At 46.1% G+C, this 19,033-nt stretch overlaps 1 protein-coding gene across 1 annotated transcript in view; it reads left to right on the top strand.

Moving 5' to 3' along the window:
* Nucleotides 1-10,570: 10,570 nt before the first annotated feature.
* Nucleotides 10,571-19,033, top strand: part of PKD2L1 (polycystin 2 like 1, transient receptor potential cation channel) — a 30,388-nt gene continuing 21,925 nt past the window's right edge. The window contains exons 1-3 of the mRNA XM_032432575.1: nucleotides 10,571-10,699; nucleotides 13,202-13,481; nucleotides 14,009-14,122. Coding sequence (XP_032288466.1) covers nucleotides 10,688-10,699; nucleotides 13,202-13,481; nucleotides 14,009-14,122 — 406 coding nt within the window. The 5' untranslated portion in view covers nucleotides 10,571-10,687. The remainder of the gene's footprint in view (nucleotides 10,700-13,201; nucleotides 13,482-14,008; nucleotides 14,123-19,033) is intronic.

The raw sequence follows: 19,033 nt of genomic DNA, 5'->3' as shown, positions 1-19,033 counted from the left end.
ATTTATTTATTCATGAGAGACAGGGAGAGAGAGAGAGAGAGAGAGAGGCAGAGGCAGAGGGAGAAGCAGGCTCCCCACTGAGCAGGGAGCCCGATGCGGGACTCGATCCCAGGACCCTGGGATCATGACCTGAGCCGAAAGCAGAGCTTAACCATCTGAGCCACCCAGGTGCCCCCCCTTTTTTTTTTTTTTAAAGATTTTATTTATTTATTCATGAGAGACAGGGAGAGAGAGAGAGAGAGAGAGAGAGGCAGAGGCAGAGGGAGAACCCCAGCTTTCTTTTGATGTCCGCTGGCATGGAAGATGGATCTCCATCCCTTCACTTTCAGTCTGGATGTATCTTTAGGTTCAAAATGAGTCTCTTGTAGACAGCATATGGATGGGTTCTGTCTTTTTATCCAATCTGCAACCCTGTGCCGTTTTATGGGAGCGTTTAGGCCATTCACGTTGAGAATGATTATTGAAAGATATGAATTAATTGTCATCATGTTGCCTGTGAAGACGTTGTTTTTATAGATTGTCCCTGTAAATTTCTGTTTTCGGATAAAGTATTCTTGGCTGCATGTTCTTCTCATTTAGTACCCTGAATATGTCTTGCCAGGCCTTTCTGGCTTGCCAGGTCTCTGTGGATAGGTCTGACGTTATTCTGATGTTCCTCCCTCTGTACGTAAGGAGTCTCTTCCCCCTAACTGCCCTTAAGATGGTTTCCTTGGTTCTAAGATCTGCAAGTTTTACTATTACATGCCGGGGTGTTGGCCTGTTTTCCTTGATCTTGGGAGGGGTCCTCTCTGCCTCTAGGATGCGAATGTTTGTTTCATTCCCCAGATTAGGGAAGTTCTCAGCTACAATTTGCTCAAATACATCTTCTAGTCCTCTCTCTCTCTCCACCCCCTCCGGGATTCCAATTATTCTGACATTGGAACGCTTCATGGTGTCACTTATTTCTCTGATTCTATTTTCATGGATTCTGAGTTGTTTTTCCCTGGCCTCCTCTTTTCCCTTTTTATCTATTATATGGTCTTCCAGGTCGCTTATTCTCTCTTCTGCCTCAGTTACCCTAGCTGTTAGATTATCTAGATTGGATTGGATCTCACTGATAGCATTTTTAAGTTCTGCCAATTCACCTTTTATTTCTGCCCTTAGAGATTCTATGTTGCCATTAATTGATTTCTCCATTCTAGCCATTGTCTTCACAATTGCTAGCCTGAATTCCATCTCTGACATCTTGGTTATATCTGTATCCATTTGTAAATCTGCAGCATAAGTCATAATCTCTGAGTCTTTTCTATTTTGGGGGCTCCTCCTCCTAGTCATTCTGTTGATGGGTGTTTGAAGGAATGTATAGAGTCCAAATTATTGACCAGAACCCAAGCAAGATGCACCTGTTTTCTAGGGACCTTAGGGTTGCTGGCCTCTTGTTTTCCCAGCCTGTCTTCTGCGGGAGGGGTCTGCCGTGCTGTTACTCAGGCAACCCTGTTTAGGTGGAGTTGCCCTGCACCCCTGTGGCGGGGGATGGGCTCAGCGGGAATCAGTGTTTGGGGCTTTTGTTCTCTGGTGGCTTTCCCTGGCGGCTTTCCGCGTCTCTTCCGCGAGTCAGAGCAGAAGAGACCATTTCCAACCCTCTGCCTCAGAGCAGAGAGACCTCAGTCTGTTCTTCAGTGAGCTCTCCAGGCCACACCGTCTCCGTTTCTGTCCCTGCTGCTATAAACTGCAGCGGCCTGGGTTGTGCGCCCCTCCGCAGCGCCCCCAGTCCTGCCTCCAGGTCAGAGCACGTTTCTGCCCTTTGTGCTTCTAAAACTGCCAGCCGCTCCCAGTTCGCAAGACCCCACCGCTCTGGTTTTCCACCCCAGGGGCTGCCCTAAAGTCCTTTCCCCACCGCTACTGGTCTGCGAGTCTGTGCCCGTCCGCAGCGCGCGAGGCTGTCACTCACCGGCGGTGTAGGATCCCCACAGCCAGGCACCCTCCCGCTGCCATTTATCCTCCGATATCTGCCCGTGGAATCACGGCTCCCTGCTTCGTACCTCAAAACCAACCGCCTGCGATATTCTGTTTGTAGAGATCCAGATCTTCTTACATCTCAGGCTGGTTTCGTGGGTGCTCAGAGTGGTCTGGTAGATATCCAGCTCAATTCCAGGGACCAGTTGAAATAGCGTCCCCTACTCCTCCACCATGTTTCCCCCCATCCTTTATCTATTTGAGAGAGAGTGAGAGACAGAGCATGGGCAGAGGGGGAGGGGTAGAGAGAGGACGAAGGGTAGAGGGAGAGGGAGAAGCAGAGTCCCCAGTGAGCAGGGAGCCCACATGCTGGACCCCCAGGATCCTGGGATCATGACCTGAGCCAAAGGCAGATGCTTAACTGACTGAGCCACCCACGCACCCCTGGCTGGATTCCCTTTTAAAGCCTGGAATTGTTGCCTTTTATTTACCTTGAGGACTCAGGATTTGCAAAGTCATCTGGCCCAGGCATACTCTTGCAGAATTGTTGGTTTCCCCATGCCCTCCTTTCAAGAAGCAGCCCAGAGAGCCAGCTGTATTCATCCCATCCCTCCCAAGCCTGTCTTTTAGCTGAGAACCAGCCAAGGGGAGTATGGGTTCTCTGAGAACCCAGAGCCCCATACGCAGCAGGCCCCTCAGCCCCAAGGGCACTCAGGGAGGCCCACAGGGGCCATTGACCCAGTCGGTCCCTGTCATGCTGGATACCCAGTAGTCTTCTCCCCTAACACCCTCCTTACCAAACCTCTGCTTTCCCTAGACAAGTGCCAGCTTCTTCATCCTGAACCCCCAAGAGCTACCTGGCCCTCTGGACCACCTGGCAAAGCTATGGCTGCCCTATTATGTACTTGGCCTTGACTGAGGCCAGAACCACACTGCCAACCACTCAGGTGCCTGGGCAGTGTCACCTGAGGCAGTGGGGACCCCAGGAAAGGGATGGGGCCTGGTGCTGGCCAATCAGCTTCCTGCCAGGACAGGCTGGCTGCTGGGACCATGGGTCAGGACTAAACTCAACACACTGCTAGTCCTGTCACCACCTTCAAGTTTCCAGGTTTATCAGCAAGAAGGAACCAAAGACAGAGGCACAAAAAGGTAGGGCTTGCTTGGGAGGATGCTTGTATCTGGATTAATCCGGGAGAGCAGGAACAGAGTCAGATGCAGGGTATGGGAGTAGCCTAGTCTCTGGTGGGGGTAGGTGAGAGGTAGGGATTGAATTGTCCCCCTCAGAGGGGAACACAGATGACACTTGGTAGAGGGAGGGCTGCCTGAGGGCTAAGGTTGTCCCTTCTCCAAAAGAAGGTGTGGAGGCCATGAGAATGGGTTTCACGGACCTCCAACTATGAATAACTGACTAAGAGCATTCACCTGGACCAGACTTCCAGGTGAGCAGCCTGGGAACTTCCCGTTCCTAGGAGCTGCCCGGCCACTAATTGAGCTGAGCAAGCATACTAAGGTGGGCCCCCCATCCTGCGAGACACCGAACTCCCCTGATGGTTTATTTTGGCTCGCTGAAGGCCTTGGCCAAACGTTCTTAGACTAACTCTGCCGCAGAAATCCACCCAACCTTCCCACACTCTCTCCTTCACTCAGGGGCAGACTTACCTCACGGTCTGACAGCTCTCCTAGACTTCCTGGGCACCTGCCCAATTTCCTCTCACAGCTGTTTCCTTCCTCAGAACCTTACAACCGCCTCTCAGCCTTGGTGTCTGCGTCTCAGAAGACTCAGATCAACACAGAAGTCTACTAGGTCGCCAGAATGATAAATCCCTGTGGGTTAGGACCTGTTAGTGGGACCTGTCGTGAACCTTTAGAGTTACCTAGAAGAAAAGAATAAACAACAGGAAGGAGATGGAGAGAGGAATGGTCTCTGGACTCTCTGAATGCCAATCTCTCCAAACTGGTTTGGCTCTGACTGACGGAGAGAGGGCAACGCTTCTGCTGCCACCTGGTGGCCATGATAGGCAAAGCCCCTTGGCATCTTCCCACTCTGTTCTGTGACTCTGCTCGATAGGGTGCCCGTGGAGAATTTGTTGGGGTCCCCTTCTCCCTCGTTTGCAACATTAATTGTAGGTGTTGACTTCTGAACTGTATGCCCAAGTGTTTTTCCTTTAAAATTAGCACCATAGTTGCACATATCTGTGAACACATGGAAAATTATTGTATACTTTAAATGGGTGAATTGTACGGTATGTGAATTATATCTCAATGAAGCTGTTTTTTTTTTTAAAAACCAGCATCATGGGGGCGCCTGGGTGGCTCAGCAGTTAGGCGTCCGCCTTTGGCTCAGGTCATGATCCCAGGGTCCTGGGATTGAGCCCTACATCGGGTTCCCTGCTCAGCAGGAAGCCTGCTTCTCCGTCTCCCACTCCCCCTGCTTGTGTTCCCTCTCTTGCTGTCTCTCTCTCTGTCAAATAAATAAATTAAATCTTTAAAAAAACTATAAAAAAATAAAACCCAGCACCATAATAGGAGTTGGAATCAAGGGAAGCTTTTAGGACATGAAGATGAGGATGGTTGGTCTTGGTTTCTTAGGACATCCCCAAGCAGATATGCAAGAAGTTCATAGTGCACGTATTCAGTAAATACTTAATAAATTACTTGTGTAGTTAAATGGAGCCACTTCTTTTATTGTCTCACCATCCACTCTTTAACCTCAACACCCCCACTTCTCCAAATCAGGCATCCACAGCCTTCTCAATTTCCAAGGTCACCTGAGAGATTCTAGTCTAAAGCATCTGAAGGCTTTTAATTTATCAGAACACTTGACCTTTTAGCACTGTTTGGTACAGTCAATAATCACTCCCTTCTTAAAATACTCCTCCTCTGACTTTTGTGTCTTGAAAACTCTTGGTTCTCCCCCTGCCTCTCTTACGGCTTTTTCTCTCCCTTTCTGGCTCCTCTTCCTTCCCCCTCAACTTCAGTTCCTTTCTCCCTTCATGCAATCCTTTGGCAATTTCAACTGTTCCTGTGGCTCCAATAAACACGTCTAACTACACCATCACTCTCACCAGTGTTTATTACTGTCTCAAACTCTAACCCAAATTGTCCAGTGAGCCCTCAAATTTCAACATCTGAGTGTCCCATTAACACTTTATTTCTTAAATATTTTTTAAAGATTTTATTTATTTATTCATTAGAGACAGAGAGAGAGGCAGAGGGAGAGGGTAAGGGAAGAGCAGACTCCCCGCTGATCAGGGAGCCCTATGCAGGACTCGATCCCAGGACCCTGGGATCATGACCTGAGCCGAAGGCAGACGCTCAACCGACTGAGCCACCCAGGTGCCCCCCATTAGCACTTTAGACTTACACATACCTAAAATTGAATCTCATGCTGAAACCTACTTTTTTTTTTTTTTTTTACGATTTTCTTTATTTATTTGACAGAGAGAGACACAGCGAGAGAGAGAGCACAAGCAGGGAAAGTGGGAGAGGGAGAAGCAGGGTTCCCGCTGAGCAGGGAGCCCGATGCGGGGCTCGATCCCAGGACCCTGGGATCATGACCTGAGCTGAAGGCAGACGCCTAACAACTGGGCCACCCAGGTGCCCCTGAAACCTGCTTTTGATCCCTCTCCTCCCGCCCACCCCATTAATAGCATCACTGACCTTCCAGGTGTAGGGGTTTGAGACCTTGGAGCTGCTTTGATTTTGCTCTCCCTTGTACCCTACCTCCAGTCAGGTGCTAATTCCTGCAGGTTCTGCCTCTGGGAGGCCTCACATATCTTCCCATTCCTTTCTATTCGTCTGTAACCATCATCATTCAGGCTTTCATTCCTGTCCCTAAACTAGCTCTGCAAACTTCCAACTGATTTCCTGGCTTCCAATCTCCCCCCAGAGTAAACCCTTATTGTCCGATTAGGTTTCATAAAATATAGCTTTTATTTCATTCCTCTGTTTGGAAGTTTTCTTTGTCTTTCTTTTGCCTGAATCCAGTTGAATTTCTATTGCCTGAATGAATTAAATGTCTGGCATTTGAGGCCTTCCATATTCACTCCCAACCCTCTTTCCAGGCTTCTTTCTTATTCTCCAGTGAGAACAGTGGGACTGTTCTTCCACAAGAGCAAGCAATGTTCCCACCTGCCAGATTTTGCACGCACTGCTATCCCTGTGTGGATGACACCCAGGAAGTCATTCTGTGTAGTCAGACAGATCTGACTCAAAGATGGATTCCAGCACAATTTATCTCTCGAATCCTCACCTGTAAAATAGAATGACAAAAGTCTACTCCATTGGATTGTGTGAGAATTAATTAATATAATGCACTGTAAGGCGTCTGCCATGTGGGTGGTTAATAAATGGTAGCTATGCTTTCTTTTTGTCTCTTAAAATATTTGTCCTCCTTTTCCAAAGGATGTCATCCAAAGTCCACTTCATTTTTTTTAAGGATTTTATTTATTTGACACAGAGAGAGAGAGAGCACAAGCATGGGGAGCGGCAGGCAGAGGGAGAGGGAGAAGCAGGCTCCCCGCGGAGCAGAAAGCCCAACGTTGGGCTCCATCCCAGGACCCTGGGATCATGACCCGAGCTGAAGGTAAACACTTAACTGACTGAGGCACCCAGGCGCCCCTCAAAATCCATTTCAATGCTATTCATTGCAAATTTCCTTTCTTGACCTTTCCACTTGCCACCCCAGTTACCTTCCTTCCTCAGAGCTGCTGTTAGATGCTGTATTTCTCACGGCAGCTATTCTCATACTCATCACATGCTTCGCCCATATTCTTGCCCAACTGTAGTCTCCAAGGAAGTAGCAATTAATACAAAGTCTTGGAGCAAACAGGTGAAAAGCAAAGTGATTGCATGGATGACTCTCGTGTCAAAAAATGAACTGTCATGTTTCCTGGCTGGTGTGGAGAGCCAGTGTGGCAAAGGCAACCACCCAAGAGTTTCTGTGAGTCTAAGATGAAAATGCACCTCAGGTCTTTATGAACATAATAACTACTGACTACTGGCTTTTAAAAATACTTTTTTTCTGAAAGTGAAAGTACTCATAATCACCGTAGAAAAAAATTAATGAAAATAAAATAAACAAAATAAAACAAAAATTAGCAAAATAAAAAGCATCCACCCAGAGATATCATTACTACGTTGTTAAATTCTTTAACATTAGTCCTTTTTTTAATGCATCCAAGTATAATTTACATATAAAATATGGACTCTGTAGATATATATGCCAGAATTATGATGAGCATTTTCTCATGACATTAAATACTACCCAAAGTGTTGATTTCTGCACAACAACCCATCATGTGTATGTATCCTTTTTTTTTCAAATTTCCAGTTGGTTTTAATGAATGGCAGCACCATATCACATGCAGTTCTGGATGAGTTCAGGGTGAGAATTTCCAATAAGCCTTTTCTAATACTAAAACTGCTTCTTTTTGTGTCATCCAAAGTCCACCTCAAGGTGAGGGGAAAAGAAGGCTGGATGGGTCCTAAGTTTCTTGGGGGGAATCCAAGTCCGTATAGTTCTCTCTTCTCAAGGAGATGGGGGCAGGAAGAGCAAGTTCTAGCCCCCAAAGAAAGAAGGACTAACAAACCATAAACACATTACTCTCTCCTTCTTATGAGGCCTGCCTGCCCTTTAAAAAGAACTACATCCTTAACTCACAGGTATTTTTCAAACTTGTATCCTTATTTATCTAATATTTTTTCTATTGTTGGATATTTGAGCTTCCTCTTTTTCAGCTTTTAAAAAATTGTTATCAATTATGCTGATAGAAACATCAGGATAGATTTCTAGATTTGGGAGTATAGGGTGAACAGAATAAAAGAAACTTAAGCTCTTGGTTCCAAATTCCCATTCAGGAAATTAAAAAAAAAAATGCAGTATTGACCTTTATTGAGGGATGATTGACATACAAAAAGCTACACATCTTTAATGTATGCAACTTGGTGAGCCTGGAGATAAGTATACACCTGGAAAGCCTTCACCTTGGGAAATTTTTCATCGCTTTGTAGTTTTACTACTCTAGCTCTCTTATTAATTTCTGCCTCTTTCCCGGGTATCAAGGAGATAATCGATTTCAGGAATGAAAAGTGGTTGGATTCCATGTGCTCAGAAGGAATCTAAAACAAGCCTTCAAGCTGAGCTCAACTCATGTGCCTGTGACCATGAGGGATAAAGGTTACTGTAAGTTGTAACATTTCTTGCATTGTCATAACTTTTTCCTTGTTTGGTCATTTAACTCAGTCTGTTCCCTTGTGTAGAGTAGCGGTAAAACATTTCTGAATCTCAGAAAACCCTGTTTGCTGCAGGGCCAAGAAGTGGGAAGAGAGGTAGAAATCGTGGTTCTATTCCTTATTTGCTTTAGAGCCTTAGGTCTCCTGCTGCATTGTCTCATAGCTCCCTGTACTCCTCCCTTGCAGCACTTTTTATGATCACAAATCCTAAGTTACCTGTGTATTTGCTTGATGCCTGTCTTCTTTGCCAGAGTCTAAGTTCTCTGAGGCAGGGGCCCTGACGATCTTATTTGCTGCTTATCCCAGAGTCCATCCCATATAGTCGGCATTCAGCAAATACCTGTGGACTGGATTATGACTGGAATGGAGACTCAAGATGGAAAAATATGTGTCCCCTGTGATGGGGCCCTGAGAAGCTGGGACAAGGGGGTGTGTTGGGTGATTGCCCTGAGACCCTGAAATGATGCTGGAAGGGTGAGTGCCTGAGGGATTTGCCCGGGTGCTCCAGTCTCCCCTCTTCACAGGCTTGGGACATTCAGTCAGCCAAGTCTCCTGTGAAATTTGGTGAGTTGCTCTGAAGGAAAGAACTGTGTTCTCTCAAGTTCTCTTCCCCCTAATCCCCCTTCTCTCTCGTGCCTTTCTTTCCCCTCCACCTCCCTCCTTTCTTTCTAGCCTGGTGTCTCCAATTCACATGGAGCTCTCTCCTCCCCCACTCCACCTTCTCTAGCAGGAGGCTGGGCTGACACTCACCATCCTATACAGAACCCTGCCTGCCCCAGCTGGAGCTCTGCCTGGAAGTGATAACGCTGACTGATCACTTCAAGACCATGTGAGTACTCCATGTCCGGACTACGCTCAGCAGGGCGCATGATCATGGCCTCAGACCCAAGTTTCCAGGCAACTGAAGACTAACTTCCTTATTTTTGTTGATAGCATCATCTGTCTCCCACCACCTGGGTTTTGTTGGTCCCCTCTACCTGTCCAATCTTCTGTAGAAGGCATGGGCGAACGGGGATAGTTGTCCAGGAGGGGTCTCTAGAAATGGGAGGAAAGCTGAAGGGCTCATTTAAAGAGGTTCTCTTTGGGGCACCTGGGTGGCTCAGTTGTTAAGCATCTGCCTTCAGCTCAGGTCATGATCCCAGGGTCCTGGAATCGAGCCCCGCATCGGGCTCCCTGCTCAGTGGGAAGCCTGCTTCTCCCTCTCCCACTCCCCCTGCTTGTGTTCCCTCTCTGGCTGTCTCTCTCTCTCTGTCAAATAAATAAATAAATAAAATCTTAAAAAAAAAAAGTTCTCTTTGGAGAGACAGAAGATGCAAAATGTATTCCAACAGGACTTGTTAAATCCAGGGGGTCACAGGAAGGAAGTAAAAGACTGAAGTGGGTCATTTCGATGAGGGAAGTGGATCTCCTCCAGCCTCTCTGTGAGGTCCCTGACAAAATACAACAAAATGCTATTTTCTTGGCCTTCTGGGCTGGGACAGCTGCAACAGGACTTCATACACCTGAATCTTCCAATGGATCTGGCTTGTCTGTTCTAAGGAGTTGTGGCTTGTGGTGGCCCTGGGCACAGTGCTATGATGTTTATTGTACAAAAACAGGGAGGGGGGACTCCCTTGGGATTAGCCTTCTTATGTCAGTTTGCTTGGTCCACTGTGTTTGTTGCTGAAAACTTCAGCTACTCAAATTTTGGTATTTTTGCCACACAGATGACTGGTGGTATACTGGTGAAGGGTAAGTCCTTAGGTGCAGGGTTTTCTTATAGATGAGTGATCTCCAGTGTCTTCCATTGAGAATCATTGCCATAGTGAGCCATTGTTACTTATAGAGTGTGCTCTATTGTTTATGTTTATTGGGGTGGAAAAGGTTGAGGGTCACTATGTAAAACACAGAAGGTGATTTGAAGCTTCTCCCTGTAGAATCTGGACCATGCGTCACCCCAGGGTTCCTTTCTCTGGAATATGGAAGGTGGTTTCTCCTGGGGGAAATTTACATGGAGAACTTATAGGGAAATGAGCTACAAGTTTCTATCCCATGGCCTTTGCTGTCTCTGGTCTCTTTGTCAGGACCTAGTGGATCTGAGTGGCACTGAGGAGCCTGGCTAGGATGTGCATGGCGTGAAAAAGGAGGGTACTGGTGGTGGAAATGTAGTAATCTTTTTCTGGTGTGTGCAATAGGATAGCATGCAACCAAAAAATGTATCCCAGTGAAGCAATGGGACCAATTCACCAAGTGGGCTAAGAGGCATCATGGTAAAGAAGTACTTTGGGTTCTGATGGACAGCAAGTCTTGCCATGTCCTCATGAAACTCTTCTAAGAGCTATTTTCTTTCCAGACTACTGTTATAATAGTCTTCAGGTGAAATGCCATCGTTCCACTCTGCCGTTGTCAGCTGGAATGGAATGGGGGTGGATACAGAGGGTTCTGGGACCCTTGTCTCTCAGAGATAATGACAACAGAGTCCTGACTGAAGGTATCTCCCTGAAACATGAATTGCTGCGGATGAGTGGGGTACACAAGGATGGATGCTGTGGTAAGATAACTAAATTTGTTTGGTGCTTTATAGCACACAGTTTATAATGGTTTCTATATCTACTGTTTGAATCCTAAAACAGTCCTTCAGGTCAGCAGGGCAGGCTTTAATGGGAACACTTTGTAGATATATAAACTAAGTCTCAAAGGGACTTGCCCAGAACTATACAGTTAGTAAGTTGCTGAACCAAGAGTTAAACCGGGAGTTTGGGTTTCAAGGTCAACCCTCTTGGGTTTTGCTAAATTGCTAAAAGGCAACCTGAGCCACAGGACTCTGATACTGGTTGCCCTTATTAACTGGCCACTCAGGAAAAACCAAGTGCCACAGAAACTTGAGGACACGAAGAACTGGCAGACGAAAGCATCAGGAACTTCCACTTGATTACCATACTTAGGACTTCTTGAGTAAGACTAAATAACCTAGGAATGCCCAGCATCTTTTGAGAAAATTTCTCAAGCTGGTTATATAACCTGTGCTTCCCGGGGGTATTATGCATTGATCCACACACGTGGGGAATGCTCAAGACTGAGCAGGGAAAAGCAATGTTTCCTCGGTGGGTGACCGTGAATAAAGCAGTCCAGCTCTGGCCTTAATGTCACAAGGGTGTGGGACCTGTCGCATGACGAACCTCTTTGAGTCTATCCAAAACCTTGTTGATCACAAGCCTCTCTCATAATATAAAATTATCCCCCAAGGAATCCGAAACCATCTCCTGTTCCTCTTGCTGTTTCTTTGGACTACGCTGCTAGCTTCCTGTTCATTACCTCTGTCCTAATGTTCAGTTTTGCAAGCCAGGGGTCCTTTTGCAATTGTTTGAAAAGCTTGTAGGTGAGAGGCAACAGCTCCGGTTCCTTCACTATCAGCTGATTTCATACAAAATGATCTTTTGTCTTTCCAAAGATAACAAACACCTTGGAATATGTCTCATTAGCTGCTAAAATGTAGAGATGAAACTCTTCCATCTAGGGAAGCTCACAGAGAGGCCTTAACTCCAGCCCAGACAGAGTTAATTCCCTAACAGTATCTGGGCCTGGGGCAGGAGATGGCATGCTGCAGAGCCAGGGGTAAGAGAGCTGCTGCTTTTCCAGCCGTTTCTCGGGTGTTGGAAAGCACCTATTTATCAAGGGCCCGAGGCCAGCCTTGGGTTCTCTGGGATCAGGATCTCTTTATGGGGACACTCAGGACTGGTGACTTCCACTAGGCTGGTGTTTTACTGAGGGGGGGAACATGGGCTTCGGTCAAGTGGGGCAATAGAGTGGCCCAGATGGGGAACCAGCTGTTGGAGAGAGGGCAGCCCCCGCTGCAGCCGTCAAGGAGAAGGTAACCCCCTGCCCCTGTGGGGCCAGTACCATTCTGGGCCACAGCACATGCTTTTAGGGGGGCCAGGACAAGTGATCAGAGGCCGGAGCAGGGTCTAGGCAGGGATGTGCTCGGGGCACAGACACCAGAGATTGAAAAGAAAGCAGATCAGTTCGGATACCTCTCATAGTTCCATTTTGTGCTCATGCTTAGTAGTCCTCAGTCCAATACTACGAACCCTAAGGTAAAGTTGTCAGCTGAGCTGGGTCCAGACATCCACTCCTCTTAAGGAGTCCCAAGTCACACTGTTCTTGCCCTTTGCTCTCTCATGCATTCTCCCAATCAGGGTTTAGGCTCTTCCCTAGGCTGAGCCCCACACCCTTAAGGAACACCTTTCTGTCAGTGTAGTTCTCTCATAAGCCGTATGAGGGCAGACCTCAGAAGGATACAGATAATCTGGAACTCTAGTGCCCCCGCTCTCTGCGCCCGCCCCAACCTCAACAGCAGTCAGAGACCCTGACCCTTAAGTGTCTGAAACAGAAGCTCCTCCTGCCACTAGCTTTTCGCCCAGCTATAGGGGTAGAGTGAGGAAGGGGAGCCCCCCCCTTTTCCACCCCACCAGGGGACAGCTCAAGGTGAGACATTAAAGGAGCCTCAGACACCATTGAATGAGCCTGGAAGGGAAGCAGCACTTTCCAGTCTCCTGTCCCCGGCCTTGGCCTGCAGCCCAATCCATGGCGGCCCTTTCAGGAGCTTTTAGTGGAAATTCGCCCAGACCGGCTGGAGTCCGCCAGCCCCTCCCACTGCTCTCTCATCTCCTCTTCTGTCTGACTGGGACCACCCCCCCCCCCCACCAGGCCCCTTCTGTAAACAGCCCTCCTCCCCCCTCAGCACTGGCCTCTCTCACCCCTCCTTCCTTCCACCCCAGTCGCCACATCTCCCTCTCAGGCTTCTCTCTCTCCTGCCAAACCCCTGACTTCCAGCTCCCTTCCACCCCCTGTCTTGAAGCTAGAGGAAGAGAGAGAGAGCCCCTGACGGGACTGATAGCCATTCCCCACCCCCTGCCGCCTGCCCCTCCCCCAGTGGGGACAGATTCCCACTACAAAAGGCAGGAAACAGAGGCTTCCTGAGACCAGCTGCTCTCACACTCCTTTGCCTTCTGCTGGCTAGACTGGGCTGTGTCTTTGCTCCCCCTTTCTTCAGGGGACAGTGGGTACCTGCGGTGCCAGGCCCCCTACCTCATTCCCCATGAATGCTGTGGAAAGTCCTGAGGGGCAAGAGCTCCAAAAGATGGGGAGTGGAGCCTGGGACAACCTTGCCTACAGTGGTCCACCCTCCCCACATGGGACACTGAGGATCTGCACCATCTCCAGGGCAGTGCCCCCCCAGCCCCAACCCAAAAAGCCTGAAGATGGATCCCAGGAGAAGGCCTATAGGACCCTGGTATCCAGCTGCTGCTTCCAGATCTGTCGTGGCATCAGAGGTACCTGGTGGGAGGAGGGTTCTCCTCAGATACTGGAGTTAGGAAGGGAGTCCCAAAAGCTTTGCGGGGGGGAGATGTGACCTGAAGAAGAGGTGGGATCTCAGTCTCTTTGGGCTTTATGAATTGTCTGTTAGAGCTGAAGGCCCCAGAACACAGAGGCCAGTGTAGTGGTCTCTTAGAGGGAGAGCCTGGTAGAGTCATCTCTGGGGGCGCAGAAGGGTATGGAGGGAGTTAGCTTGAAGGAGGACATGTTTGTGATGATCCCCTAGGCTGTCCCACCTGAAACAAGGACCTCCTTTCCATGTCTTCATTCTCTGCTACCCAATGTCTTTTCCACTGTCTACCTCAGGGTGTTTGATGAAGGAGGGCAGGCTTGAGTGTGGTTAGAGTAGCCAGATTCAGCCAAGATACATGGTGATGGGTGAGCAAAGGGCCGGGGTAGAAATGGGAGTAATATCCAGGGACTGGTGGGTTGGGCATCTGGGAGGAACCTGCTGCTAGCGATCCTAGGCATCTCTGTCCCTTAGGACTTTGGGGAACAACGCTGACTGAGAACACAGCTGAGAACCGGGAGCTTTACGTCAAGACCACCCTGCGGGAGCTGTTAATATACATCGTGTTCCTGGTGGATATCTGTTTCTGTGAGTAACATCTGTCTCTGTGTACCTCTGGCGGTAAGGAGCATCTATGTGTACATCTTTATACACACTTCCACAGCAATGCCTGAGGAGACAGCATCTATCTGTGAGCTGGCTATGTCCTGGGATTGATTACCTTTTCAGCTTAAGATGTTTTGATTAAAAAGAACTTGTCACTGAGTTCAGGAGAAGAAGGCAGATTGGTAGCTGTTAAAGTTACTTTGTCAAGAGTTGCAAGGGAAATACAGTTTTTAAGTTCACGTTCCTGACACCAACTCAGCAGCCACCATGTTCTGTTGGCAAGTGGAAGTTTTACCCTTCTATAAAAAGTGGAAAACAGTTCCATTCTATTTGGAATGAAAAATAGTTTGGTGGGTTTCATGTGGTTATTATGCTAGGTCTGATCCCCATTTGTTTAAAAGCAGAAGGAGAAAGGTTCAGCAGGCCTTAGAGCTCAGAATCCCAATAAAAGGGCTAAAGATGCAAGTGGTGTAGTGTGGTCAATGCAGCTAAGATTCTCCCATGTGAGAGACATTCCCATGCCACAGGCATTGAAGGAAGCTTATTTGAAGTTCTAGCTACAGATACAAACTGGAAAGGTTTGGTGTCTGATTCGAGAATACCAAGTGAAAGGATAGAACAAGTGCACCATGGAAGGATAGAGTCAAAGAATTATAGATTGAAGGTATAGGCTCTGAATTTACACAGACTTGGGTACAAACACCAGGCTCTACCATTCACCAGTTGAGGAAACTTGAGCAAGTTGCTTAATTTCTCTGAGTTTCAGTTTCCTAATCCATACCTATCCAATCCAATAGGATTATATGAGGTTCACATGAGATAATATTCATGAAGTCATTACCCCAGTAAAGAGTAACTAGTACCAGTAAATAAATAGGCATATGGTAAAAAAAATTCCATAATGGTCACCACCCTGGTCTCCAGACCTGATGCCCTCCCTATATGATGCCCAGTACTGGACAAAATACTTCATGGGCATATGGCCAGTACAGAGTTCTGTGATGCAATTCAGTTGTATTCAGATTTGGGAAATCTATGATAACAGCAGAGGAAGTGATATCTGAACCAGAAGCTGAAAGATGAGGAGGATTTAGCTCCTTGAAAGGAAGGTGAAAAGAAGGAAAGTTCCTGGGAAGGGAGAACAGCATGTGCCTAGGGCTCTGAGGGCCTTTACATTTTGATGCTTCCGACATGTAGTAAAAGAGTACTGTTACTAGCTTCCTACCCCCCATCCTCTCCCAGGCCTCTTTCTTCTTTCAGGCAAAACTAGAGGCAATCATGAGCCTTGGACATGGTCTCAGTAGGGCTACTTTGGCACTCTCCAAGGTTCTGACCTCAACCTCCCTGGCATCTCAGCCCCCTGTCAGCCTCCCTGAGCTCTGACCATCTGCAACTAGACTACATATTCTCAGTGGGGATCATATACCCCCGAGGGAGTAGAAATAGTTTCTTGGAGGGCAAAAAAAAAGAAAAAAGAAAAAAACCAACTTAGATATTGCAAAAGTTTTTGGCCCCGGAAAAGGCCACAGTACATAAGCAAATGTAGTATTTATGTGCTATTAAAATTTAACTGGGGTGAGGGGTGATTGGGAAGAAAATGTCTAAAGATGCCCCTGAGTTGAGGGATAATGCCAAAAAAGGTTAAGAAACATTGAACTAAACCCTTGTAATTTTGCTAGCCTGTGTGCTAAGCTCTCCTGCCTAATGATAAGGATGCAAGTCCTAGCCATAAAATCTGACACAAAATACAATGGCTGTTGTGTTATTCCATCAGGAGGCTGTCTTCTAAGAGCTTCAATGACATGTATTTGGATATGCATCTTTATCAGTGTGCTTTTCCCTGTCAGTTCCTGTGACTGGGTTCAGATGCTCTAGGACCCATATTTGGTATTAGGGTAAACACTGTGGCATAATGGAAAGATATAAACATTGGAGTCAGACAAACTGGATTCAAATACCTCTGCCACTTACTGGTTTCGTGACTTTGGGCACTTCCTTTTGGTAGAACAAAGAGAATAATACTTATCTTATGGAGATAACATATATAAATAATCTTACACAATCACTGATAGTAATCATCTTTGTATTCTCTAGTGGAATTTCAAAATACTTACTTGGTCCTCTAGAGTGGTTATAAAAATTACCTATCAAGAAAGAAGCAAATCTGAAAGGGCTACATATTGTATGATTCTTACTGTATGACATTTTGAGAAAGGCAAAATTATGAAGGTAGTAAAAGGATCAGTGGTTGCCAGGGATCTGGGAGGAGAGGGAGATGAGTAGGTGGTGTGCAGAGAATTTTTAAGACAGCGGAACTACTCTATATGACAATATTATGGTAGATACATGTCATTATACATTTGTCCAAACCCATATAATGTACAACACCTAATGTAAAGTATGGACTTTGAATAATAATGTGTCAATGTAGGTTCATTGATTGTAGTAAATGGGCCACTCTGGTGGGGGATTTTGATAGAGGGAAGGCTGTCCATATGCAGAGGCAAGTATGGTATATGGGAAATCTCTATACCTTCCATTCAATTTTGCTTTGAACCTAAAACTGCTCTAAAAAGTAAGATCTATTTGGTTTGTAGTTGGCTTCACAAAAAGGGATAATATCATTTGAACAGCATCATTTAAGTTAAGGCATTTTCTCTGGAAGACCTCAGTAAATCACTACAACCACCACCATCATCATTGTTATTAACAGCATGCACACCAACCTTTTATTGAATAAAAGCATTACACCATGTACCTTATCTTATTGACTACACACAATGATTCTAGGGTATTGGTTCTGTTACCACTTCCATTTTATAAATCAGGAAAGGTTTAGATATGTCAAATAGCTTGCCCAAGGCCACACAGCAAGTGAGTAGCAGAAGCAGGAATCCAATGCAGTGACTATTGACCTGACTCAATTTTTGAGGCTTTTAACTAGAGTCTACTACAGCCTCTCTGCATGCAAATGTGTTACACATTAATTTATTAACACCTGTTAACATCTTAGCAAGGATAACTACATGTCCTACCTTAGTAGAAGCATAATTTTGAATTCTACTGGCTCATTACTTATTTCTTTTTATTGCTGTATTTTTTAAATGATTTAAAAACATTAAAGAACATTTTGAAATATAATTCACCTATAATTTACCACCACAACACCAAAGATATCGTCACTGATCACCAGCCCTTATATTTTCTTTCTTTCTTTTTTTTTTTTAAGATTTTATCTATTTATTTCAGAGAGAGAGTGAGAGAGCATGAGCAGGGAGGGAGGGGCAGAAGCAGACTCCTCTACAGAGCAGGGAGGGAGCCTGCTCAGGACCTGAGCTGAAGGCAGCCGCTTAACCAAATACGCCACCCAGGCGCCCCTTATATGGTTCCCTTTCACTTACAATTATATCTTAAATATTTCCTCATGTTTGTAAGTCATTTTTATATTTTCATCTTAATGACTACAGTCACATCATAATTAACTAAAACATTCTCTTGTTATTTCAATATTTCAATTTACCTGCCAACCGCAGGTAAATATATCTATACTTGCTACTTTTTGCCATTTCTGTTGAAGTATTTCCTTGGGAATTTCCAGGGAGGGAGATGCTAGGACAAAAGATAGGAATACCTTCTTAGGGGTGCCTGGGTGGCTCAGTTGGTTAAGCGTCTGCCTTTGGCTCAGGTCATGATCTCAGGGTCCTGGGATCGAGCCCCGCATTGGGCTCTCCGCTCAGTGGGGAGTCTGCTTCTCCCTCTCACTCTCCCTCTGTACGTGCTTTCTCTCTCTCTCAAATAAAATAAATAAAATCTTAAAAAAAAAAAGGAATACCTTCTTAGTACTTGCTTATGTGTTGTCATTTTGCCTTTGTAGGGGATCATACAAATTTATTATGCCGCTAGTACTCTGAGATCAAACCAATTTTGTCACAGTCTCACCAACATTGGATAGTCTCATTTTTAATTTTTATTATTAAGTAGGCATAAAACCTTAATTTGTCTTTGATCATCAGTGAGGGTGGATAGTTTTCCCATGCTTTAATTTATTATGTAAATCTACTTTTGTGTAAATTGCTTAAGGAAGGTATGTTTTAAGAGGGATAAGGGAGGGGGTGGGGAGTAAAGTTTGGAGTATTAAAACCCTAGGTGAGGGACCAAACACCAGGGGGCTCATTTCCAGGATTTGGGTTCCTGGAGCTAGGAAATACTAGCCTAACTTTGGCTTGGGATGGGCCCTCATAAACTATAGTGGTAAGCCATACTGACCACATTTCTTCTCCCTTATGCTTTATTCGAGGACCTGGGTGGAGCTAGATACCAGAGCTATTTGGACTTTCATCAGCTGAAATAGAGCTATCTTTTTTATGCAGGCAATGTGGGTGAACCATCTATCTTCCCACAATAACCATAGCAGTTGGGCAGCCTTTTAAATCTTACAAAGAGCTTGTATACCTATTATCTCAGTTGATCCTGACAGCAGTCCTGTAAGGGATAGATATTATTTCCATTTCACAGATTAGGAAGCCGTTATTATTGTCATTATGAATAGTCCAGGAATGATCAGTAATTCAGAATGGTCCCTGATGGGTGGAGTTGGTCCTATTCCTCCACACAGAAAGCACTGGAGAATGATCTTCCTGCCTCCACTCCTTCCCTCCCACCATCATGATATTTAGGAAAGGGCTTCCAGCTCTTTGTCGTCTTGGCAGGATGGCTGTAGCCTTTTGTTGATGGAGGAAACATTGAAGGTCTTTGTGTGGAAACAATGGCTGTTTGTTTTAGGAGACAGTATTGTTATCTCAAAGGTGCACCTGGGACTGGCCCTGTTTAGGAGCGGTTCTGAGACAGGACAAGGCTGGGTCTGGTCACCATGCAGTTGGGGAGGAGGGCAGA

Source organism: Phoca vitulina, unplaced genomic scaffold (assembly GCF_004348235.1).
Source record: "Phoca vitulina isolate PV1807 unplaced genomic scaffold, GSC_HSeal_1.0 scaffold48, whole genome shotgun sequence".
Taxonomy (NCBI): domain Eukaryota; kingdom Metazoa; phylum Chordata; class Mammalia; order Carnivora; family Phocidae; genus Phoca; species Phoca vitulina.
The sequence above is the reverse complement of the archived record's forward strand: the minus strand, read 5'-3'. Positions and strand labels throughout refer to the sequence as shown.